This window comes from Podarcis gaigeae, assembly GCF_964106915.1.
Source record: "Podarcis gaigeae genome assembly, chromosome: 10".
NCBI lineage: Eukaryota > Metazoa > Chordata > Lepidosauria > Squamata > Lacertidae > Podarcis > Podarcis gaigeae.
The window spans coordinates 3,582,051-3,600,069 of NC_139686.1; the positions used below are offsets into that span (position 1 = coordinate 3,582,051).

The 18,019-nt window shown below is 46.1% G+C and overlaps 2 protein-coding genes across 2 annotated transcripts in view; both read left to right on the forward strand.

Annotated features, from left to right (window-relative positions):
- Positions 1–4,211, forward strand: part of LOC310825825 (uncharacterized protein) — a 91,771-nt gene extending 87,560 nt beyond the window's left edge. The window contains exons 4-7 of the mRNA XM_083699646.1: positions 214–358; positions 1,352–2,966; positions 3,363–3,672; positions 3,842–4,211. Coding sequence (XP_083555772.1) covers positions 1,477–2,966; positions 3,363–3,672; positions 3,842–4,021 — 1,980 coding nt within the window. The 5' untranslated portion in view covers positions 214–358; positions 1,352–1,476 and the 3' untranslated portion in view covers positions 4,022–4,211. The remainder of the gene's footprint in view (positions 1–213; positions 359–1,351; positions 2,967–3,362; positions 3,673–3,841) is intronic.
- An 8,750-nt stretch (positions 4,212–12,961) lies between these two features.
- LOC310826119 (uncharacterized protein) lies at positions 12,962–16,359 on the forward strand. The gene is made up of 2 exons (XM_083700753.1): positions 12,962–14,370; positions 14,827–16,359. Exons 1-2 carry the CDS (start codon positions 13,190–13,192, stop codon positions 14,861–14,863), a joined length of 1,218 nt encoding a protein of 405 aa, XP_083556879.1. The 5' UTR covers positions 12,962–13,189; the 3' UTR covers positions 14,864–16,359.
- The last annotated feature ends 1,660 nt before the right edge of the window (positions 16,360–18,019 follow it).

Consider the following 18,019-nt stretch of genomic DNA (forward strand, 5'->3'; position numbering starts at 1 on the left):
TCTGGATTAGTGTAGGTTTTCCTCCACAGCTTTTTCTTCTCCTGAAGATAACTCAAGAGGCAATGAAGGTTTAGGAGCAGAGTTTTCCTTCTCAATGGGCTCCCTTCCCGGGTTGACGATCCCATCTGCCCTTCAGTTTCCTCTACAGCATGGGCAGAATCTGCATTCTTGAGTGTGGGATTCACTGTTGTTCTGATTCCTCTCATCCACCAGGGCCTGCCGTCACCGGCAGCAGAATTCCCCAACACACCAAGGATTTGAGACCCATCAGGTATCCTCACCTGGTTTAGCCGGCCGGTTGAAGTCGTTCCTGAGATTGCGGCCCATTTTGCATGCTGACAGCTTCTGGAAGCCACAGGTGAGAGCTGAGTGCAGGGTGGGGACCAATGGTGGGTGGGGACCAATGGTGGGTGGGGACCAATGGTGGATAAATTACTCCCACCAAAGGTACTACCGTTCCCCTAGCACCCCAAGACATCCTATAATTATGATATTTAAGACAGATCAGGAATAAATTCATATCTCAAGAAATAACACAACTTCAGGTTGTTAATGAATCAATACCACATATTCAAGGATGAAGTTCCCGCTAAGTACAGTTATCCGTTTGCCTTTAATATCCAGCTTTTTCAGTGTCAGATTAGGATAGTCTTGTGTCAGGAGACAGGCACAAGATCAGGCAGCACATCATTATTATAGGCAGCAATGGGGGTGGGTGTTTCCATCTGGGAATCCCATGCGCCACCTGCTTTCCTTCTGCTTCTCCTGCTCTCCATGCAATGTGAGGCATGTAGACTGAGGTCCATTTCCAAGAACAGGAGCTTCCCTGAGCACCCATTCAGCTGACGCCAAGCACCAAGCCTTGTCACTAGTTCTCTGACTGACCCAGACCACAGTCCCTGGAAAAGACGAAGTCCTGAGTCTCACAAAATGGTTTATATGGACCTCCTGAGGCCAATGGGATTGTGCAGGCGATTCATAAAGATCTAGAGGTGTAAACTGGGGTGGGTGGAGGATTATGATGCAGAGAATGGGAAATGTCCAAAGGAATGATGAACCAGAGAAAGAGAGGTTCTTTTCATAGACAGAGAGCAGCTGCCTTTCCTTTGAGGAAACAATTGATTTGAATAGGCTGTATTCCAAGATCATGCTGCTATATTAACAATGACTGAGGATTATGAAAGGTTGCTGATGCATTACTATCATTTGATGACATTGCATCTTCGTTTCCTCAAAACTGGGAACATGGGTAGGAGGCAGGGGAATGTAGGAGATGCTGAAATAAGAGAAGGTGCTAACGGCGCTTGCTGTGTTCTCTTCCCCTTTCTTCTCTTCCTTGAAACCCAAACAGGATTTCCTTTCCTCCCACTTTGAAGAAGGTGATGGAGAAGACATTCAGAATTCTGAGGGATGGGACACTTTATTTCATTAGGTATAGACATTAAAATGTGTGAAATGTGGAATATGCTTCACTGAATGAGCACACATAGCTCACATCAGCGATCTGAAGAAGGGGAGAAACCATTTAAAGGTATGGAGAGTGAGAAAAGTTTCACTGATAGTGAAAAACTTAGAACACATCAGCGGACTCACATGGGCAAGAAAGGATTCCAATGCATGGATTGTGGAAAGAGCTTCAGTCAGAATGGACACTTAAGTTTACATCAGTGGACTCACACAGGGGAGAAGCCATTTAAATGTATGGAATATGGAAAAAGCTTCAGTCAGAGAGGAAAACTCAATATACATCAACAGAATCACACAGGGGAAAAACCATTTAAATGTATGGAGTGTGGAAAGTGCTTCAGTCAGAATGGAGACCTTAAATTACACAAGCTAATTCACACAGGGGAGAAACCATATAAATGTATGGAGTGTGAAAAGAGCTTCAGTTTCAATGCAAACCTTAGAAAACATCAGCGGACTCACACAGGGGGAAAACCACTTAAATGTATGGAGTGTGGAAAGAGCTTCAGTTTCAATGCAAACCTTAGAAAACATCAGCGGACTCACACAGGGGGAAAACCACTCAAATGTATGGAGTGTGGAAAGAGCTTTAGTGATAATGGAACCCTTAGAACACATCAGCGGACTCACACAGGAGAGAAACCATTTAAATGCATGGAGTGTGGAAAGAGCTTCAGTCAGAGTGGACACCTCAATATACATCAACGGACTCACACAGGGGAGAAACCATTTGAATGCATGGAATGCGGAAAGAGCTTCAGTCAGAATGGATACCTTAAAATACACCTGCGGATTCACACAGGGGAGAACCCATATAAATGTATGGAGTGTGAAAAGAGCTTCAGTTTCAGTGGCAACCTTAGAAAACATCAAAGGATTCACACGGGGGAGAAACCATATAAATGTATGGAGTGTGGAAACAGCTTTAGTGATAATGGAAGCCTTAGAACACATCAGCGGACTCACACAGGAGAGAAACCATTTAAATGCATGGAGTGTGGAAAGAGCTTCAGTCAGAGTGTACACCTCAATATACATCAACGGACCCATACAGGGGAGAAACCATATAAATGTATGGAGTGTGGAAACAGCTTTAGTGATAATGGAAACCTTAGAACACATCAGCGGACTCACACAGGAGAGAAACCATTTAAATGCATGGAGTGTGGAAAGAGCTTCAGTCAGAGTGGAAACCTCAGTATACATCAACGGACTCACACAGGGGAGAAACCATATAAATGTATGGAGTGTGGAAGGAGCTTTAGTAATAATGGATACCTTAGAACACATCAACGGAGTCACACAGGGGAGAAACCATTTAAATGCATGGAGTGTGGAAGGAGCTTTAGTAATAATGGGTACCTTAGAACACATCAACGGAGTCACACAGGGGAGAAACCATTTAAATGCATGGAGTTTGGAAACAGCTTCAGTACGAGTGGACAACTCAATAGGCATCAACGGACATACACAGGGGGAAAACCACTTAAATGTATGGAGTGTGGAAAGAGCTTTAGTGATAATGGAACCCATAGAACACATCAGCGGACTCACACAGGAGAGAAACTATTTAAATGCATGGAGTGTGGAAAGAGCTTCAGTCAGATTGGACTCCTCAATATACATCAACGGACTCACACAGGGGAGAAACCCTTTGAATGCATGGAATGCGGAAAGTGCTTCAGTCAGAATGGAGACCTTAAATTACACAAGCGGATTCATACAGGGGAGAAACCATATAAATGTATGGAGTGTGGACAGAGCTTCAGGCAGAATGGACACCTTAGAAAACATCAGCATATACACAGGGGAGAAATTGTTTAAATGTATGGACTGTGGAAGGAACTGCAGTCAGAGCGGAACCCTTGATTTCTGTCAACAAACTCACACAAAAGACAAAAGAGCTTCAGTCAGAATGGATACCTTAGAACACATCAACGGACTCATACAGGGGAGAACCCATATAAATGTATGGAGTGTGAAAAGAGCTTCAGTTTCAGTGGCAACCTTAGAAAACATCAAAGGATTCACACGGGGGAGAAACCATATAAATGTATGGAGTGTGGAAACAGCTTTAGTGATAATGGAAACCTTAGAACACATCAGCGGACTCACACAGGAGAGAAACCATTTAAATGCATGGAGTGTGGAAAGAGCTTCAGTCAGAGTGGAAACCTCAATATACATCAACGGACTCACACAGGGGAGAAACCATATAAATGTATAGAGTGTGGAAACAGCTTTAGTGATAATGGAACCCTTAGAATACATCAACGGACTCACACAGGAGAGAAACCATTTAAATGCATGGAGTGTGGAAAGAGCTTCAGTCAGAGTGGACACCTCAATATACATCAACGGACTCACAACAGGCGAAAAGCCATTTGAATGCCTGGAGTGCGGAAAGTGCTTCAGTCAGAATGGAGACCTTAAATTACACAAGCGGATTCATACAGGGGAGAAACCATATAAATGTATGGAGTGTGGACAGAGCTTCAGGCGGAATGGACACCTTAGAAAACATCAGCATATACACAGGGGAGAAATTGTTTAAATGTATGGACTGTGGAAGGAACTGCAGTCAGAGCGGAACCCTTGATTTCTGTCAACAAACTCACACAAAAGACAAACCGTATAAATATCAGGAAAGTAGATACAGGTTCAGTCCTAGTGGAAGTTCTAAATGAACAGACTCAGGAACATGAAGAACTTTAGGAGTTGAAACCCTACAAAGCATCAACAAACTCAAAGAGGAGAAGCAGTTTAAATGAAAAGATTGCAAAAAGTGCTTTATTTACAATGGAGTGTTTAAGGAACATCCAGGGACTTTCCCATGGAAGAACCCATTTAGATGTATGGAGTGTGGGACGTTTTCCTTTCAGTGTCTACTCTTTTTTCACAGCAATGAACTCATCAGGAAATCAGTCTTAAACACAGGACGTGTATTTGAAGTGCTTGTGTTTATATGTAAAACTGAACAGCAACAAAATTTTGAAGGGAATGTCAAACAATGTGAGTATAATCTAAGAGGTAAAGTACCTTTTGAGAGATAGGATGAATCTGGTTTGCTGGTGGTGAGTGAGGATGAGGGCTGGGCGATATATTGATATCTTGTCCAATACCGGTTTCTAGACCACATCGTGATAACATTTGAAGAACAACTGATATGGCAATACACCGTGAATCACAGTGTGTGTTTCTGGGATGTGTCTGCAAGCAGCGGCAGAAAGCTTTTCTTTGTGAAGCCCCTGAATATGCAGAGTTGCTGACTTTCCTCCTAGGCAACAGGAAGCGAAACACACACATCCATTGCCCTGTGTCCTTCCAGCCTCTTTCCTCCCTTGCTCCCTTCTGCCAGATTGTGTGCCTGACTTAGATATCCTCCATGCTGTATTTTTTTTACTTCTGAAACTGGGTTTGCTCTCAGAAGCAAAGTTTTGTGCCTCACTGGGGACCCAGTGAGAACTGTATGCTTTGAAAGCTCAGTAAACTATTACTGAAGAAGTCCTGCTGCCTCTGTGTGTGTTTTTGACCTCAGCATGGGAATTGCTCTACACATGGCCCCTACCCTGCTGGTACTTAGCTCATGCCCTGGAGTTGGTCTACTCAAGCATGCAAGATGGCATGCACCAAACTCTGTCACCCCACCACTGCATGATTTCAAAACACTACTTATTCAACAGAACTTCATCCCTGCCCCCTGTGCATTTTGAAAAAAACTTGAAATACTGAAATTGAATGGGAGATTTTCCCCCAAGCCTAATTTCAAGAGGGGGATGGAGGGACTGCAGGTACGAGGGAAGTCTCCTGGTGGGTCCCATATTCACTCATGAACCCCATGGGCAACCCCAGAGCTCTTGCTTATTCTGGGGTTTGGAGAAGATAGTACTTTTCCATATTCCCAGAAGTTATTATTCAATCCTGCTGTTAGGGAGTACTCCTACCAGAGGACCAGAGTGTATATTACTATCATACTGATTTTACTGCTATGGCTGTTTTTGCTGTCATGGACTGGCTGGCTGGGGGGGGGGGTGAGGCACCAGCTGGGGAACCCCCAAGGGAAGAAGGCTCAGAGCCTGGGGACTGGTGGTGGGATGGCAATGAGCAGAAAGAGGGAGAAAATGGAGCAGAACGGGAGGGAAGATGTTGCAGGCTGGAGGAAACAGGGTTTGATGAGCAGGAAGAGGCTGGGGCAGAGAGCAGTTCGGGCTCAGAGGGAGGAGAGGAGGGGGGCCAGGAGACCCAGAGGAGGCCAACTACTGAAGAATCCAGGGAGCCCCCCCTCCTGCTGTGACCAGCTCCCCTCTCCCCTGGTCTCCTAGAGCACACAGAGAAACCCAGTTCAGACCACATGATATTAAGAGGGTGTTTCCCTGCCCCCCCAACATGCATCACTTTAATCTTGTTGACAATGAACTGTATTTTCAGCCCATTCTCCCCATTTGGAGAGCTCTTTTAGGGGCTCCTTACAATCTCTCTTTGTTTGAACAATTGCTTTCAGCAAACTTTGCCCCCTCCCTTCTTATTCCTAACTCTAGATCATTTATGAACAAGTTGAAAAGCCACGTGATCAATACTGATCTATAGGGGACTCCACTTTCTGCTTCTCTCCATTCACAGGAGTGTTCGTTTATTAGTACATGTCCTCCCCCCCCCCCCATCCTTCTGTGCTGCGGAGGGAACCCTGCGGAAAAGTTCTGGGGTGAATTTCGCTTCCCTATACATCCAACACAGCTCAGCATTCAGGGAAATGGAAGAGGAAAGCTGGCCACAATCCAAGAGACTGAGGTCAGCAGAAAGGGAAACAAAGCCTACTCCAAGGGAAGCTGCTTCAGCTTCAGCTTCCATTGCTCCCACAATGGCTGAAGAAGAATTGCCCTTTGGGAATGGTGGAGCTGAATGGAAGCGGGCGAGGAAGCCCCACAATCGCTCCTGCTGGAGGAATAGGGGCACTGACCCCAATACTCAAAGGTGATGACCTGGTCCTTTAGGGGCACTCTTACACCATCAGGAACCGGGAGTCCCCCACACCTGCCTTCCTCGTCTGGATTCAACCTCAATCTCTTAGCTGCCATCCATCCTCCAACCACCTCCAGAAAGACACACAGGGAATTCACTGCCTTCACTGGTTCCAGTTTAAAAGAGAGGAAGAGATGGGAGGAGCCTCCCCATTGTCTTTTCCTTCACAAATCCTTTCTTAAGGGCACATTTAAGATATGAATAGGGTGTAAGGCTGTGACCTGGCACAGATACTAAGTATTTATCATCACAAAAGACTGGCCAGGCTCCCCAGGCAATCCAATCAAGTGACCATTAACAGGTAACCTGGCAGGCAGGAGGTAAACAAACCACTCAGGTTTCTGATGTAGACCGCCCTTTCTGTGATGTTTGCATGATGTTTCTGGGGGTGGTCTTGGACTCTAGGGAGGGAATTTAAAATGTCTATATAAGGGCAGGCACACTTTTGTTCTGGGTTCCCCCTCCCTCCTGCGTGTGGTGAGTGAGGACCCTGTTGCAACAGATCAATAAAGATCAGGCTTACTAGCTGCTTTGCTTCTCAATATTCTCTGGTTGGCCCCTGTTATTTTCTCCCCATTTCCCACAATACATTTTTTCACAGCAACATCCACACATCCCAAATGTGTCACAAAGTAGTTTTGGTGGAGTCATATAACTGTCCCCCCCATCCTGGTCTGAAGAGCACCAATACCTAAAGCACGGGCGCACGGCTCGTGGCGTAGAGTGGGGGAAGGAAGGATTTTGCAATATAAACATTGGGGGGTGGGGACCCCAATTTGTAATTGGATTGCCGGGGTCAACCCCTCTCCCGCTCTCCTGATCTACAGGAGGAAAACGGGAAGGGAAAAACCTTCCTCCCCGCCCCCTCTCTATTCCTCCCCTCCCCTCCCGGCACATCCTCCTCCCACCCCGCCCCCACAACCCCAAATCCCGCCCCCCTACGTTGTACCTCCTCCTCCTCTTCCTCTGCCTCGCCACCCGACTTCTGTTCCGGAGAGGGGAGGGGGGAAAGAGACCCCTCCCAAACTGCCTGCTTCTCCCTGAAGTGGAGCTTCTGCTCCGGATTGCTGCTCTGCCCCGTAGCTCTAGGGGCGCGCGCTTTCAGAAAGGGGAGGAGGGGCGGCAGGGGAGGACACCCCCCCACCCCACCCCCCACCCCACCCCCGTGGATGTTGCAGGAAAGGAAAGGAGAATCTGGAGCGAGGACAAAGAGGTAAAGGGGTTGCGGGGGGGCGGGGGAGAGAAGGACCCAGAGACCCCGCCAGCTCCCCAAAGCGCCTTTCGCGGGCCCCATAGGCACGGGCTGGATCCCTGCACGCGTGCTGCGAAGGGGGCTTTCCTTGGCCCCTTAGGCGCCCTGGAAGGGGCGGACATGGTGCCCCCACCCAGGAGGTCCTTACGAAGTCCTCCTTGCCCCGTTTCCCCGCACAGGCATCCCTGGGGCCCTGTGGGATCTGCACGAGAAAGGCGGGCCATGAAAGGGTTAACGGGCGCGAGGGACGCCTGGATAGAGACCCCCGTGTGGCTGGTGTTGGGGGGGGGTGTCCTCTGGATGGAGAGGTGGGGCGCGGGGCGAGGGGTGAGCCCCGCCAAGGCGGCCTCTGGGTTCAGGGAAGACAGGGAAAGAGGGAGGGGGTCGAGGAAGTCGGGGGGAGCATCCCTGGGGCGGGGAAGGGCAGCAATGGGGGGGGGAGAGAGAGAGAGACACGGGAAGGCCGGTCCTTGGGGAGACGTCTCCACCGTGGCGCCCGCGGGGAATCTCTGGAGGGGCCTCCTTGGCTTCTCCATCCAGCCCAGGAATCGGCCACTCCTTCAAAGCGACTAGAGAGGGATCCCTGGAAAGTGGGGGGGGTCCTGTCCCCCCACCTCTTCCTTCCTTCAATCTCCATCCTCTTCCCGTCCCCATAAGCCCCTGCCCAGACCCAGGGGTTCTGCCCAGTCCAACCACTGTTCCCCTGGAGAGTAGAGGAAACCCGAGAGGAAGAGGGGAGGGGGGAGGCCTTCTCGGAAGCTGCTCTTGGTTTCCGCAATCCCACCCAGGAAGCAGCCAGAAACCTCTTCCTCTCTCTCAGCCTGCCATCTTTATTGTCTTTTCCACTGCCTGTTTCATTGAGGATGAGGATAATGTACACCTGTCATCAGAAACAGGGGTGCAGAGTCCTTGGAATGGCTCTCAGGCTTGATATAGAAGTTGCACCTCAAAAGCATTTCTGTTCCTCTTATTCTTTGTAGGCAGTGTCCGAGTGACTGACAAGCTGAGATACAACCCATCAGCATCTGATGACAGTGACTGCATGAATCTTCCTAGTCAAAGGACCCATTTTCAGGATAGACAGTGCCTGGGGCTGGAGGCTCTACATACAAGGTGTGGCTATGCAGGTCAAAGACTGCCAGTATTAGAACAGGTGAGGTGTGTGACCTTCTCAAATTTACAGACTGTATGCGAATGAGAGTTTGTGGGTGGGATTACAGTTTATGGCAACCCTGTGATTTTCTCCACCCTTAACATTTCGTGAGCTGATATTGCAGTACAAATTCCAAAATAACTACAGAAAATCACAATGTAATAAGAATGATTGCAGTACTTATATCCTGTCCATCTGGTTGGGTTTCCACAGCCACTCTGGCCAGCTTCCAGTACACATAAGAGATATTAAAACATCAAACATTGAAAACCTCCCGATACAGGTCTACCTTCTGCTGTCTTCTAAATGTCAGATAGTTGTTCATTTCCTTGACCTCTGAAGGGAGGGCGTTCCACAGGGTGGGTGCCACCACCCAGAAGGCCCTCTGCCTGGTTCCCCATAACCTCACTTCTTGCAGGGAGGGAACCAGCAGAAGACCCTCACAGGAGGACCTCAGTGTTCAGAGTGAAGGATGGGGGTGGAGACGCTCCTTCAGGGCTACAGGGCCGAGGCTGTTTAGGGCTCTAGGTCACAATTCTTGCTCCTCCATAACGATCTCCAAGACCGACATATAGTTAGCAGAGTTAGCAGAGTAGGAAAAAACACTCAGAGGCAGCAAAAAATTCATTCAGCAGAGAAATTTAGCACTGAAGGCAAAAGATAGCAAAAACTTAACTTACAGTCAAAACAGCACTCAAGTAAGAAACAGACAAGCAGAGTAGAGAATAGCAGAATAGGAAGTGGGACCAGGCGCATTTCAATACTGCAATTTATAAACAATTCAGTGTCAGAGTAACCTTGGGACTGGATACCAAGCCTGGCTCACTCCAGTTTAAGCCAGCTTCTTCTGGTTCCCCAAAACAAGGAAGGTTCAGCATAACTTCATTACAACTGATCCCACCACCTGCTCTCAGCAGAAAGGAAACTCCATTATCAGCTAAAATGTTCCAGCTAGAGAAAACACCACTTTGAATCACACAGAGTAAAACCACCAGAACATTCTTGAACCAATAGACTAGGAATGATGTGTATACATTAGATCAACACTTTTCTTTTTTTGAAAAATGCAGCCATGACACTTAAAGGTCAGCACCAACAGTGTGAATTGTGCTTGGAAACACACTGGAAGCCAGGGAAGATCCTTTAGGACCAATGATATGTGGTCTTGGCGGCAGCTCCCAGTTACTAGTCCAGCTGCCGCATTCTGGATTAGTTGCAGTTTTTGGGTCACCTTCAAAGGTAGCACCATGTAGAGCGCATGGCAGTGGTCCAAGCAGGAGATAATCAGAGCATGCACCACTTTAGTGAGACAGTGTGCAGGCTGGTAGGGTCTGCCTGCCACCTGTCCCACAGGGACAGTGCTTCCGTCTTGTCAGGATTCAACCTCAATCTTTTAGCCACCATCTATCCTCAAACCACCTACAGGCACCAACACAGGGCATTCACTGGTTCATCTTCACTGGTCCCAATTTAAAAGAGAAGAGCTGGGTATCATCCACATGCGTGTGAACACCAGCCAAAACTCCCCCAGCGGCTTCATATAGATATTAAAAAGCATGGGGAGAGGACAGAGCCCTGAGGCACCCCACAAGTGAGCACCCAGGGGCCTGAACACTCATCCCCCAACACCACTTTCGGGACATGGCCCAGGAGGAAGGATGGGAACCACTGCACAGCTGTGCCCCCAGCTCCCCTAGAGGGTCCAGAAGGATACCATGGTCAAAGGTCTCCAAAGCAGAGATCCAGCACAACCAGGAAAGAACTTTGCCCTTGGTCTCTAGCCCATTGGAGATCATCAACCAGCGCAACCAGGGCAGTTTCTGTCGTATGATGAGGCCTGAATCCCAATTGCAACCCCCGAGTCGGCCATGACTGGACCTAATGGTCAGGGGTCCCTTTACCTTTTTATGATGTAAATAGTGCTTCATTTTCCTTGTTCCACATTGGAGAGAGTTTGATACCCTAAAATTCAATAAACAGATTTTCACACAACCAACTGTTCAGGACATGCTGGCGGACAGCGATGATCAAATTAATGTGATAGCGGCCGAATTTTTAAGAGCTGTCCATGAAGAAAGAATGGGCCATGATAAAGAGACTTAGTGGTTTTTAATGGTAGGTGATGTTGCTGCGTTGTATTATTATTCTGTATTATATTATATTGTATTGTGTTATTTATGTACATCGTTTAATTTCTGGGAGTTAAGAATAGGACTGGGATAAATTGTGTGTGCTGTGCCCGTATTTTATACAGTTTGTATATGATGTTTGTTTGTTACTGTGTGGTGTGTTATGCCTAATAAAGGATTTTGAATTGATACACAAGTCTGAGTTCATCCCTCCCCCTGAAACTGCTGTGTTAGCAGCACTGCCTGGGCAGTGTGTTTGGGGGTCCTGGGCTGCCTAGACAACAAGAGCCCCTTCTCAGCCTGGCTTATATGGTCCCAAGGGAAGCAGAGCAGTACGTTAGGCACCAGCTTGGCTGCAGGAGTTTCTGCAAGGAGGTGTGCAGGACACCATCGAACCGCCTTAGAGAGTCCACTCTGGATTTGTGTGAGTTTTTCTTTTCCTGAAGATAACTCACGAGGTAGCAAAGGGTTAGGGCCAGAGTTTTCTTTCTCGATGGGCTTCCTTCCCAGGTTGATGAACCCCATCTGCCCTTCACTTTCCTCTGCAGAATGGGCAGAATCTGCCTTCTTGACTGTGGGATTCACTGTTGTTCTCCTCCTCTCCATCCACCAGGGCCTGCCTTCACCTGCAGCAGAATTCCCTAATACACCAAGGATTTGAGACCCATCAGGAATCCTCACCTGGTTTAGCCGGCCGGTTGAAGCCGTTCCTGAGTTTGTGGCTCCTGTTGCATGCTGATAGCTTCTGGAAGCCACAGGTGAGAGCTGAGTGCAGGGTGGGGACCAATGGTGGATAAATTACCCCATAGGTTGCATGACATTTCCCCCACCAAAAGTACTACCGCTCCCCTAACACCCCATGACATGTTATGATTATGATATTTAAGACAGAAGAGGAATAAATTCATGTCCACAGAAACAGCACAACGTCAGGCCATAAATAAATCAATAGTACATTTTCAAGGTACTATATATTCCACTAAGTACAGTTTATCTATTTGCCTCGAATATTGCCTTTAAAGTGTCATTTTAGGATAGACCTGCACCAGAAGACGGGTACAAGATCAGAGAGCACATCATTTTTAAAAATATCATGCTGCTTTATTAACATTGATTGAGGATTTTGAAAGTTGCTCATTAATTACTATCATTTGATGACATTGCAATTGTTACGATATAGAAGCAATGCAGCTGCAAACTGCTAGCTTGAAAGCAAAACATAATGGGAATGTTGGGACTATCCATGGGAAACAGTCCAGTGCGAAGCACCGGAAGTAGCTCAGAGTGTAATATGAGCTCTTCCGTTTGTTCTGGTTCAGGAAGTGTTTGTCACTAGACTGCTGGAGCTTGAAGAGAGCACTCATGTTTTTGTAATGCTGCAAAGACAGAAATAAAAGCATGTAAACACATTTCTGTCTATCTCTTTCCCCTGCCGGGGGGGCAGGAAAGGGGGGGTGTTCTTCCCACGTTTGAGAAGAATCGCCTATCGAGACCTAGCCTGGATCTTGCTGGGGAATGCAGCCAGGGAGGTCAACAGGAGATCAAGCCTGGTGCTTGGGAGAGTTGCCGGTTTCTCCTGATAAAGGCTTGATTTCCGACATCAACTTCATTTCCTAAAAATTGGGAACATGGGTAGGTGGTGGGGGAATGTAGGAGATGTTGAAATAGGAGAAGGTCTAATGGTGGCTGATGTGTTCTCTTTCCCTTTGTTCTCTTCCTTGAAACCCAAACAGGATTTCCTTTGCTCCCACTCTGAAGAAGGTGATGGAGTAGAGAGTCAGAATTCCGAGAGATGGGACACCTTTAATTTCATTAGGAATACAAGAAGAAGAGTTTGGATTTGATATCCCGCTTTATCAATACCCTAAGGAGTGTCAAAGCGGCCAGCATTCTCCTTTCTCTTCCTCCCCCACAATAAACACTATGTGAGGTGAGTGGGGTCGATAGACTTCCTTGAAAGGTGACTAGCCCAAGGTCACCCAGCAGCTGCATGTGGAGGAGTGGAGACGCGAACCCGGTTCACCAGATTACAAGTCCAATGCTCTTAACCACTACACCACACTGGCTCTCATAGAAATTAAAATGTGGGAAATGTGGGATATACTTCATTGAATGAGCACATATAGTTCACATCAATGACCTCCAACAGGGGATAAACCATTTAAAGCTATGGGGAGTGGAAAAAGTTTCACTGATAGTGGAAAACTTGGAACACATCAATGGACTCACATGGGCAAAAAACGATTTAAATGCAAGGAGTGTGGGAAGAACTTCAGTAAGAATGGAAACCTTAAATCACACCAACGGACTCACACTGGTGAAGAACCATTTAAATGCATGGAGTGTGGGAAGTGCTTCAGTAAGAGTGGAAACCTCAATATACATCAACGGACTCACACAGGGGAGAAACCATTTAAATGCCTGGAGTGCGGAAAGAGCTTTAGTGATAATGGAAAACTTAGAAGACATCAACGGAATCACACAGGAGAAAAACCATTTAAATGTATGGAGTGTGGAAAGAGTTTTAGTGAGAATACAAGCCTTAGAATTCACCAACGGACTCACACAGGGGAGAAACCATATGAATGTATGGAGTGTGGGAAGAGCTTCAGTCAGAATGGAAACCTTAAATTACACCAACGGACTCACACAGGTGAAAAACCATTTAAATGCATGGAGTGTGGGAAGAGCTTCAGTCAGAATGGAAACCTTAAATTACACCAACGGACTCACACAGGGGAGAAACCATTTAAATGCATGGAGTGTGGGATGAGCTTCAGTACGAGTGGACACCTTAGAACACATCAACGGACTCACACAGGGGAGGAACCATTTAAATGTATGGAGTGTGGGATGAGCTTCAGTAAGAGTGGAAACCTTAGAACACATCAACGGACTCACACAGGGGAGAAACCATTTAAATGCATGGAGTGCGGAAAGAGCTTCAGTCAGAATGGAGACCTTAAATTACACCAATGGACTCATACCGGTGAAAAACCATTTAAATGCATGGAGTGTGGGAAGTGCTTCAGTAAGAGTGGAAACCTCAATATACATCAACGGATTCACACAGGGGAGAAACCATTTAAATGCCTGGAGTGTGGAAAGAGCTTTAGTGATAATGGAAAACTTAGAAGACATCAACGGACTCACACAGGAGAAAAACCATTTAAATGTATGGAGTGTGGAAAGAGTTTTAGTGAGAATACAAGCCTTAGAATTCACCAAGGGACTCACACAGGGGAGAAACCATATGAATGTATGGAGTGTGGAAAGAGCTTCAGTAAGAGTGGAAATCTTAGAATACATCAACGGATTCACACAGGGGAGAAACCATTTAAATGCCTGGAGTGTGGAAAGAGCTTTAGTGATAATGGAAAACTTAGAAGACATCAACGGACTCACAGCGGTGAAAAACCATTTAAATGCATGGAATGTGGGAAGAGCTTCAGTAAGAATGGACACCTTAGAACACATCAACGAACTCACACAGGGGAGAAACCATTTAAATGCATGGAGTGCGGAAAGAGCTTCAGTCAGAATGGACACCTTAGAACACATCAACGGACTCACACCGGTGAAAAACCATTTAAATGCATGGAGTGTGGGAAGAGCTTCAGTAAGAGTGGACACCTCAATATACATCACCGGACTCACACAGCGCAGAAACCATTTAAATGCATGGAGTGAGGAAAGAGCTTTAGTTTGAATGCAACCCTTAGAAGACATCAACAGACTCACACAGGGGAGAAACCTTTTAAATGCATTCAGTGTGGAAAGAGCTTCAGTCAGAATCGAAATCTTAGAAAACATCAGCAGACACACAGGGGAGAAACTGTTTAAATGTATGGCGTGTGATAGGTGCTGCAGTCAGAGCGGAACCCTTGATTTTCATCAACAAACTCACACAAAAGACAAACCATATAAATGTCAGGAAAGTAGGTAGAGGTTCAGTCCTAGTGGAAGTTCTACATCCACAGACTCATGGAAGAACTTTAGGAGCTGAAACCCTACAAACCAGCAACAATTCAAAGAGGAGCAGCAGTTTAAATGGAAAGATTGCGGAAAGTGCTTTACTTATAACAGAGTGTTTATGAAACATGTTGGGATTCTCAGATGTGAGAAGTCATTTAGATGTATGGAGTGTGGGATGTCTTCCTCTCAAAGTCCACTCTTTTCTTCACAGCAATGAACTCAGCAGGAAATCAGTCTTAAATACATGGCGTGTATGTGAACTTTTATTTTACACCATGAAGGAAGGACTATCAAAAGGGGAGAGACTTGACTCAAGGCAGCCAACACCCCTGCAGCTCCAGCGAGACCTACCCAGTTGGCATGCCAACCCTGATGGTCCTAGACCGAAGATCATTGCACTCACAAAGGACCTGCATATGGGAGTGGATTCAGCATGGACTGAAACAAAGGACAGTGATCAGCTCTTCCTTCTGGAGACAGGAAACTGCAAACTCCCCTTTGTCTTCTGGAAAGTACTCATGGGGGGGGGGGGGAGGAACCAGCCAAGTGACAAGACACTCAGGTTACCACCACAACTCCTCCCTAAACCCCTCCTTTTGTTATGTGTCAACGATGTAGTCGTGATGTAGTTATGATGTAGTCTTAGGGTTGTAGCATGGGGGATTAGTAGCTAATAAAAGTTGGGGTCTCCTTTTGTTCAGGGCTTCCATCTTCTTCCACCTGGTGGCAGGTGGGAGTCCTGTTGTGACAGTCTTCAATAAAGATCAAGCCTACTGGCTGCTGTTTTGCTCTGGTATTCCTGGCTGGTGTCCTTGATTTTTGTCCAGCGAGGCCCTCAGATTTCTCCGTTAACAACACACACACACAGCTGGCCCTCCAGCCACAGCTGCCTTGGCTGAGCTGGAAACACAAGTCTCAATGCAAAGCACACAAAAAGAAAGATCTCCCAAAAAAATGTGCAGTTTAACTGCTAGCAAAACACACAGAGCAGCCTGCCCCTTTGCCTGTGTTTTGGAAAAATCTGGGTGTGAGGCTGCTCAGTCACCCAGCTCATCGGACAGAGCCCGCGGGTCCTTGTGGAATAAAGGAAGGAGTCCAGCCACCAACCGGTGTAGACCAAAGTTTATTGCGCAACAGGTTCAAAGAGGAATTTTGAACCCCGAGGTTGGGGCGACAATGACTTTTAAAAGTTTCTACCTTATCCCAGCCCCTTCATGGATCATTGCCTTGCCGTGGCAAAGGGGCTTGAATAACTTGGAGAAGCTATGAACTATGCTGTGCAGGGCCACCCAAGATGGACAGGTCAGAGTGGAGAGTTTTGACCAAATGTGATCCACCTGGAACAGGAACCGGCAAGCCATTCCAGTATCAAAAATGATAGAATGATCTTGATACGAATCCAAGGCAGACCTTTTAACATAACAGTAATCCAAGTTTATGCACCTATTGGTGCTGAAGAAACTGAAGCTGACCAATTCTATGAAGACTTACAACACCTTATAGAAATGACACCAAAGAAGGATGTTCTTCACATTATAGGGGATTGGTATGCTAAAGTAGGGAGTCAAGAGATAATGAATGCTAATGACTTTGGAATGAAACGAAGTGATTCTAGTAATTAGGTAATAAGTCGGTGTAAGAATGGATAGATATTAGATGAAAATTTGAAGTTATAATAGGTGAGGACAAACAATTAAGGGTAAACAAAGAGGGTATGGATTTGCTGAACAAATTTTTAAATGGAATACAAAATGGGAGGTGTGAGGAAGTCATGAAAATAAGTAAACGAGCGGTATGATACTAGAATGAGGGATTTATATATATATATTTTTAATTGTGTATCTTTTTTTCTTTTTATGCTGTTTTTGGTTTTTCTACTTTTTGTATATTCTGTTTACTGTTTTGCAACTTTTTTTCTTCTGTTGAAAACTTAATAAATATTACTTTTTTAAAAAAAGAGATAAAAGGAACAACTGGCAAGTTTGGCCTTGGAGTTCAAGACAAAGCAGGGCAAAGGCTAATAGAGTTCTGCCAAGAGAACAAGCTGGTCATCACAAACACTCTTTTCCAACAACACAAGAGACGACTATACACATGCACATCACCAGATGGGCAGCATCAGATTGATTATATTCTCTGCAGCCAAAGATGGAGAAGCTCTATACAGTCAGCAAAAACAAGACCTGGAGCTGACTTTGGCTCAGATCATCAGCTTATTATAGCAAAATTCAAGCTTAAACTGAAGAAAGTAGGAAAAACCACTGGGCCGGTAAGATACAATCCAAGTCAAATCCCTTATGAATACACAGTGGAAGTGAGGAACAGGTTTAAGGATTTAGATTTGGTGGACAGAGTGCCTGAAGAACTATGGATGGAGGCTCGTAACATTATACAGGAGGCAGCAACTAAAACCATCCCAGTGAAAAGGAAATGCAAGAAAGCAAAGTGGCTGTCCAATGAGGCCTTACAAATAGCGGGGGAGAGAAGGCAAGCAAAATGCGAGGGAGATGGTGAAAGATACAGGAAATTGAATGCAGATTTCCAAAGAATAGCAAGGAGAGACAAGAAGGCCTTCTTAAACGAGCAATGCAAAGAAATAGAGGAAAACAATAGAATGGTAAAAACCAGAGATCTGTACAAGAAAATTGGAGATATGAAAGGAACATTTCGTACAAAGATTTCCATAATAAAGGACAAAAGTGGTAAGGACCTAATAAAAGCAGAGGACACCAAGAAGAGGTTGCAAGAATACACAGAGAAATTATACCAGAAAGAAATGGATGTCCCGTATACCCCAGGTAGTGTGGTTGCTGACCTTGAGCCAGACATCCTGGAGAGTGAAGTCAAATGGGCCTTAGAAAGCACTGCAAATAACAAGGCCAGTGGAAGTGATGATATTCCAGCTGAACTATTTAAAATTTTAAAAGATGATGCTGTTAAGGTGCTACACTCAATATGCCAGGAAACTTGGAAAACTCAGCAGTGGCCAGAGGATTGGAGAAGATCAGTCTACATCCCAATCCC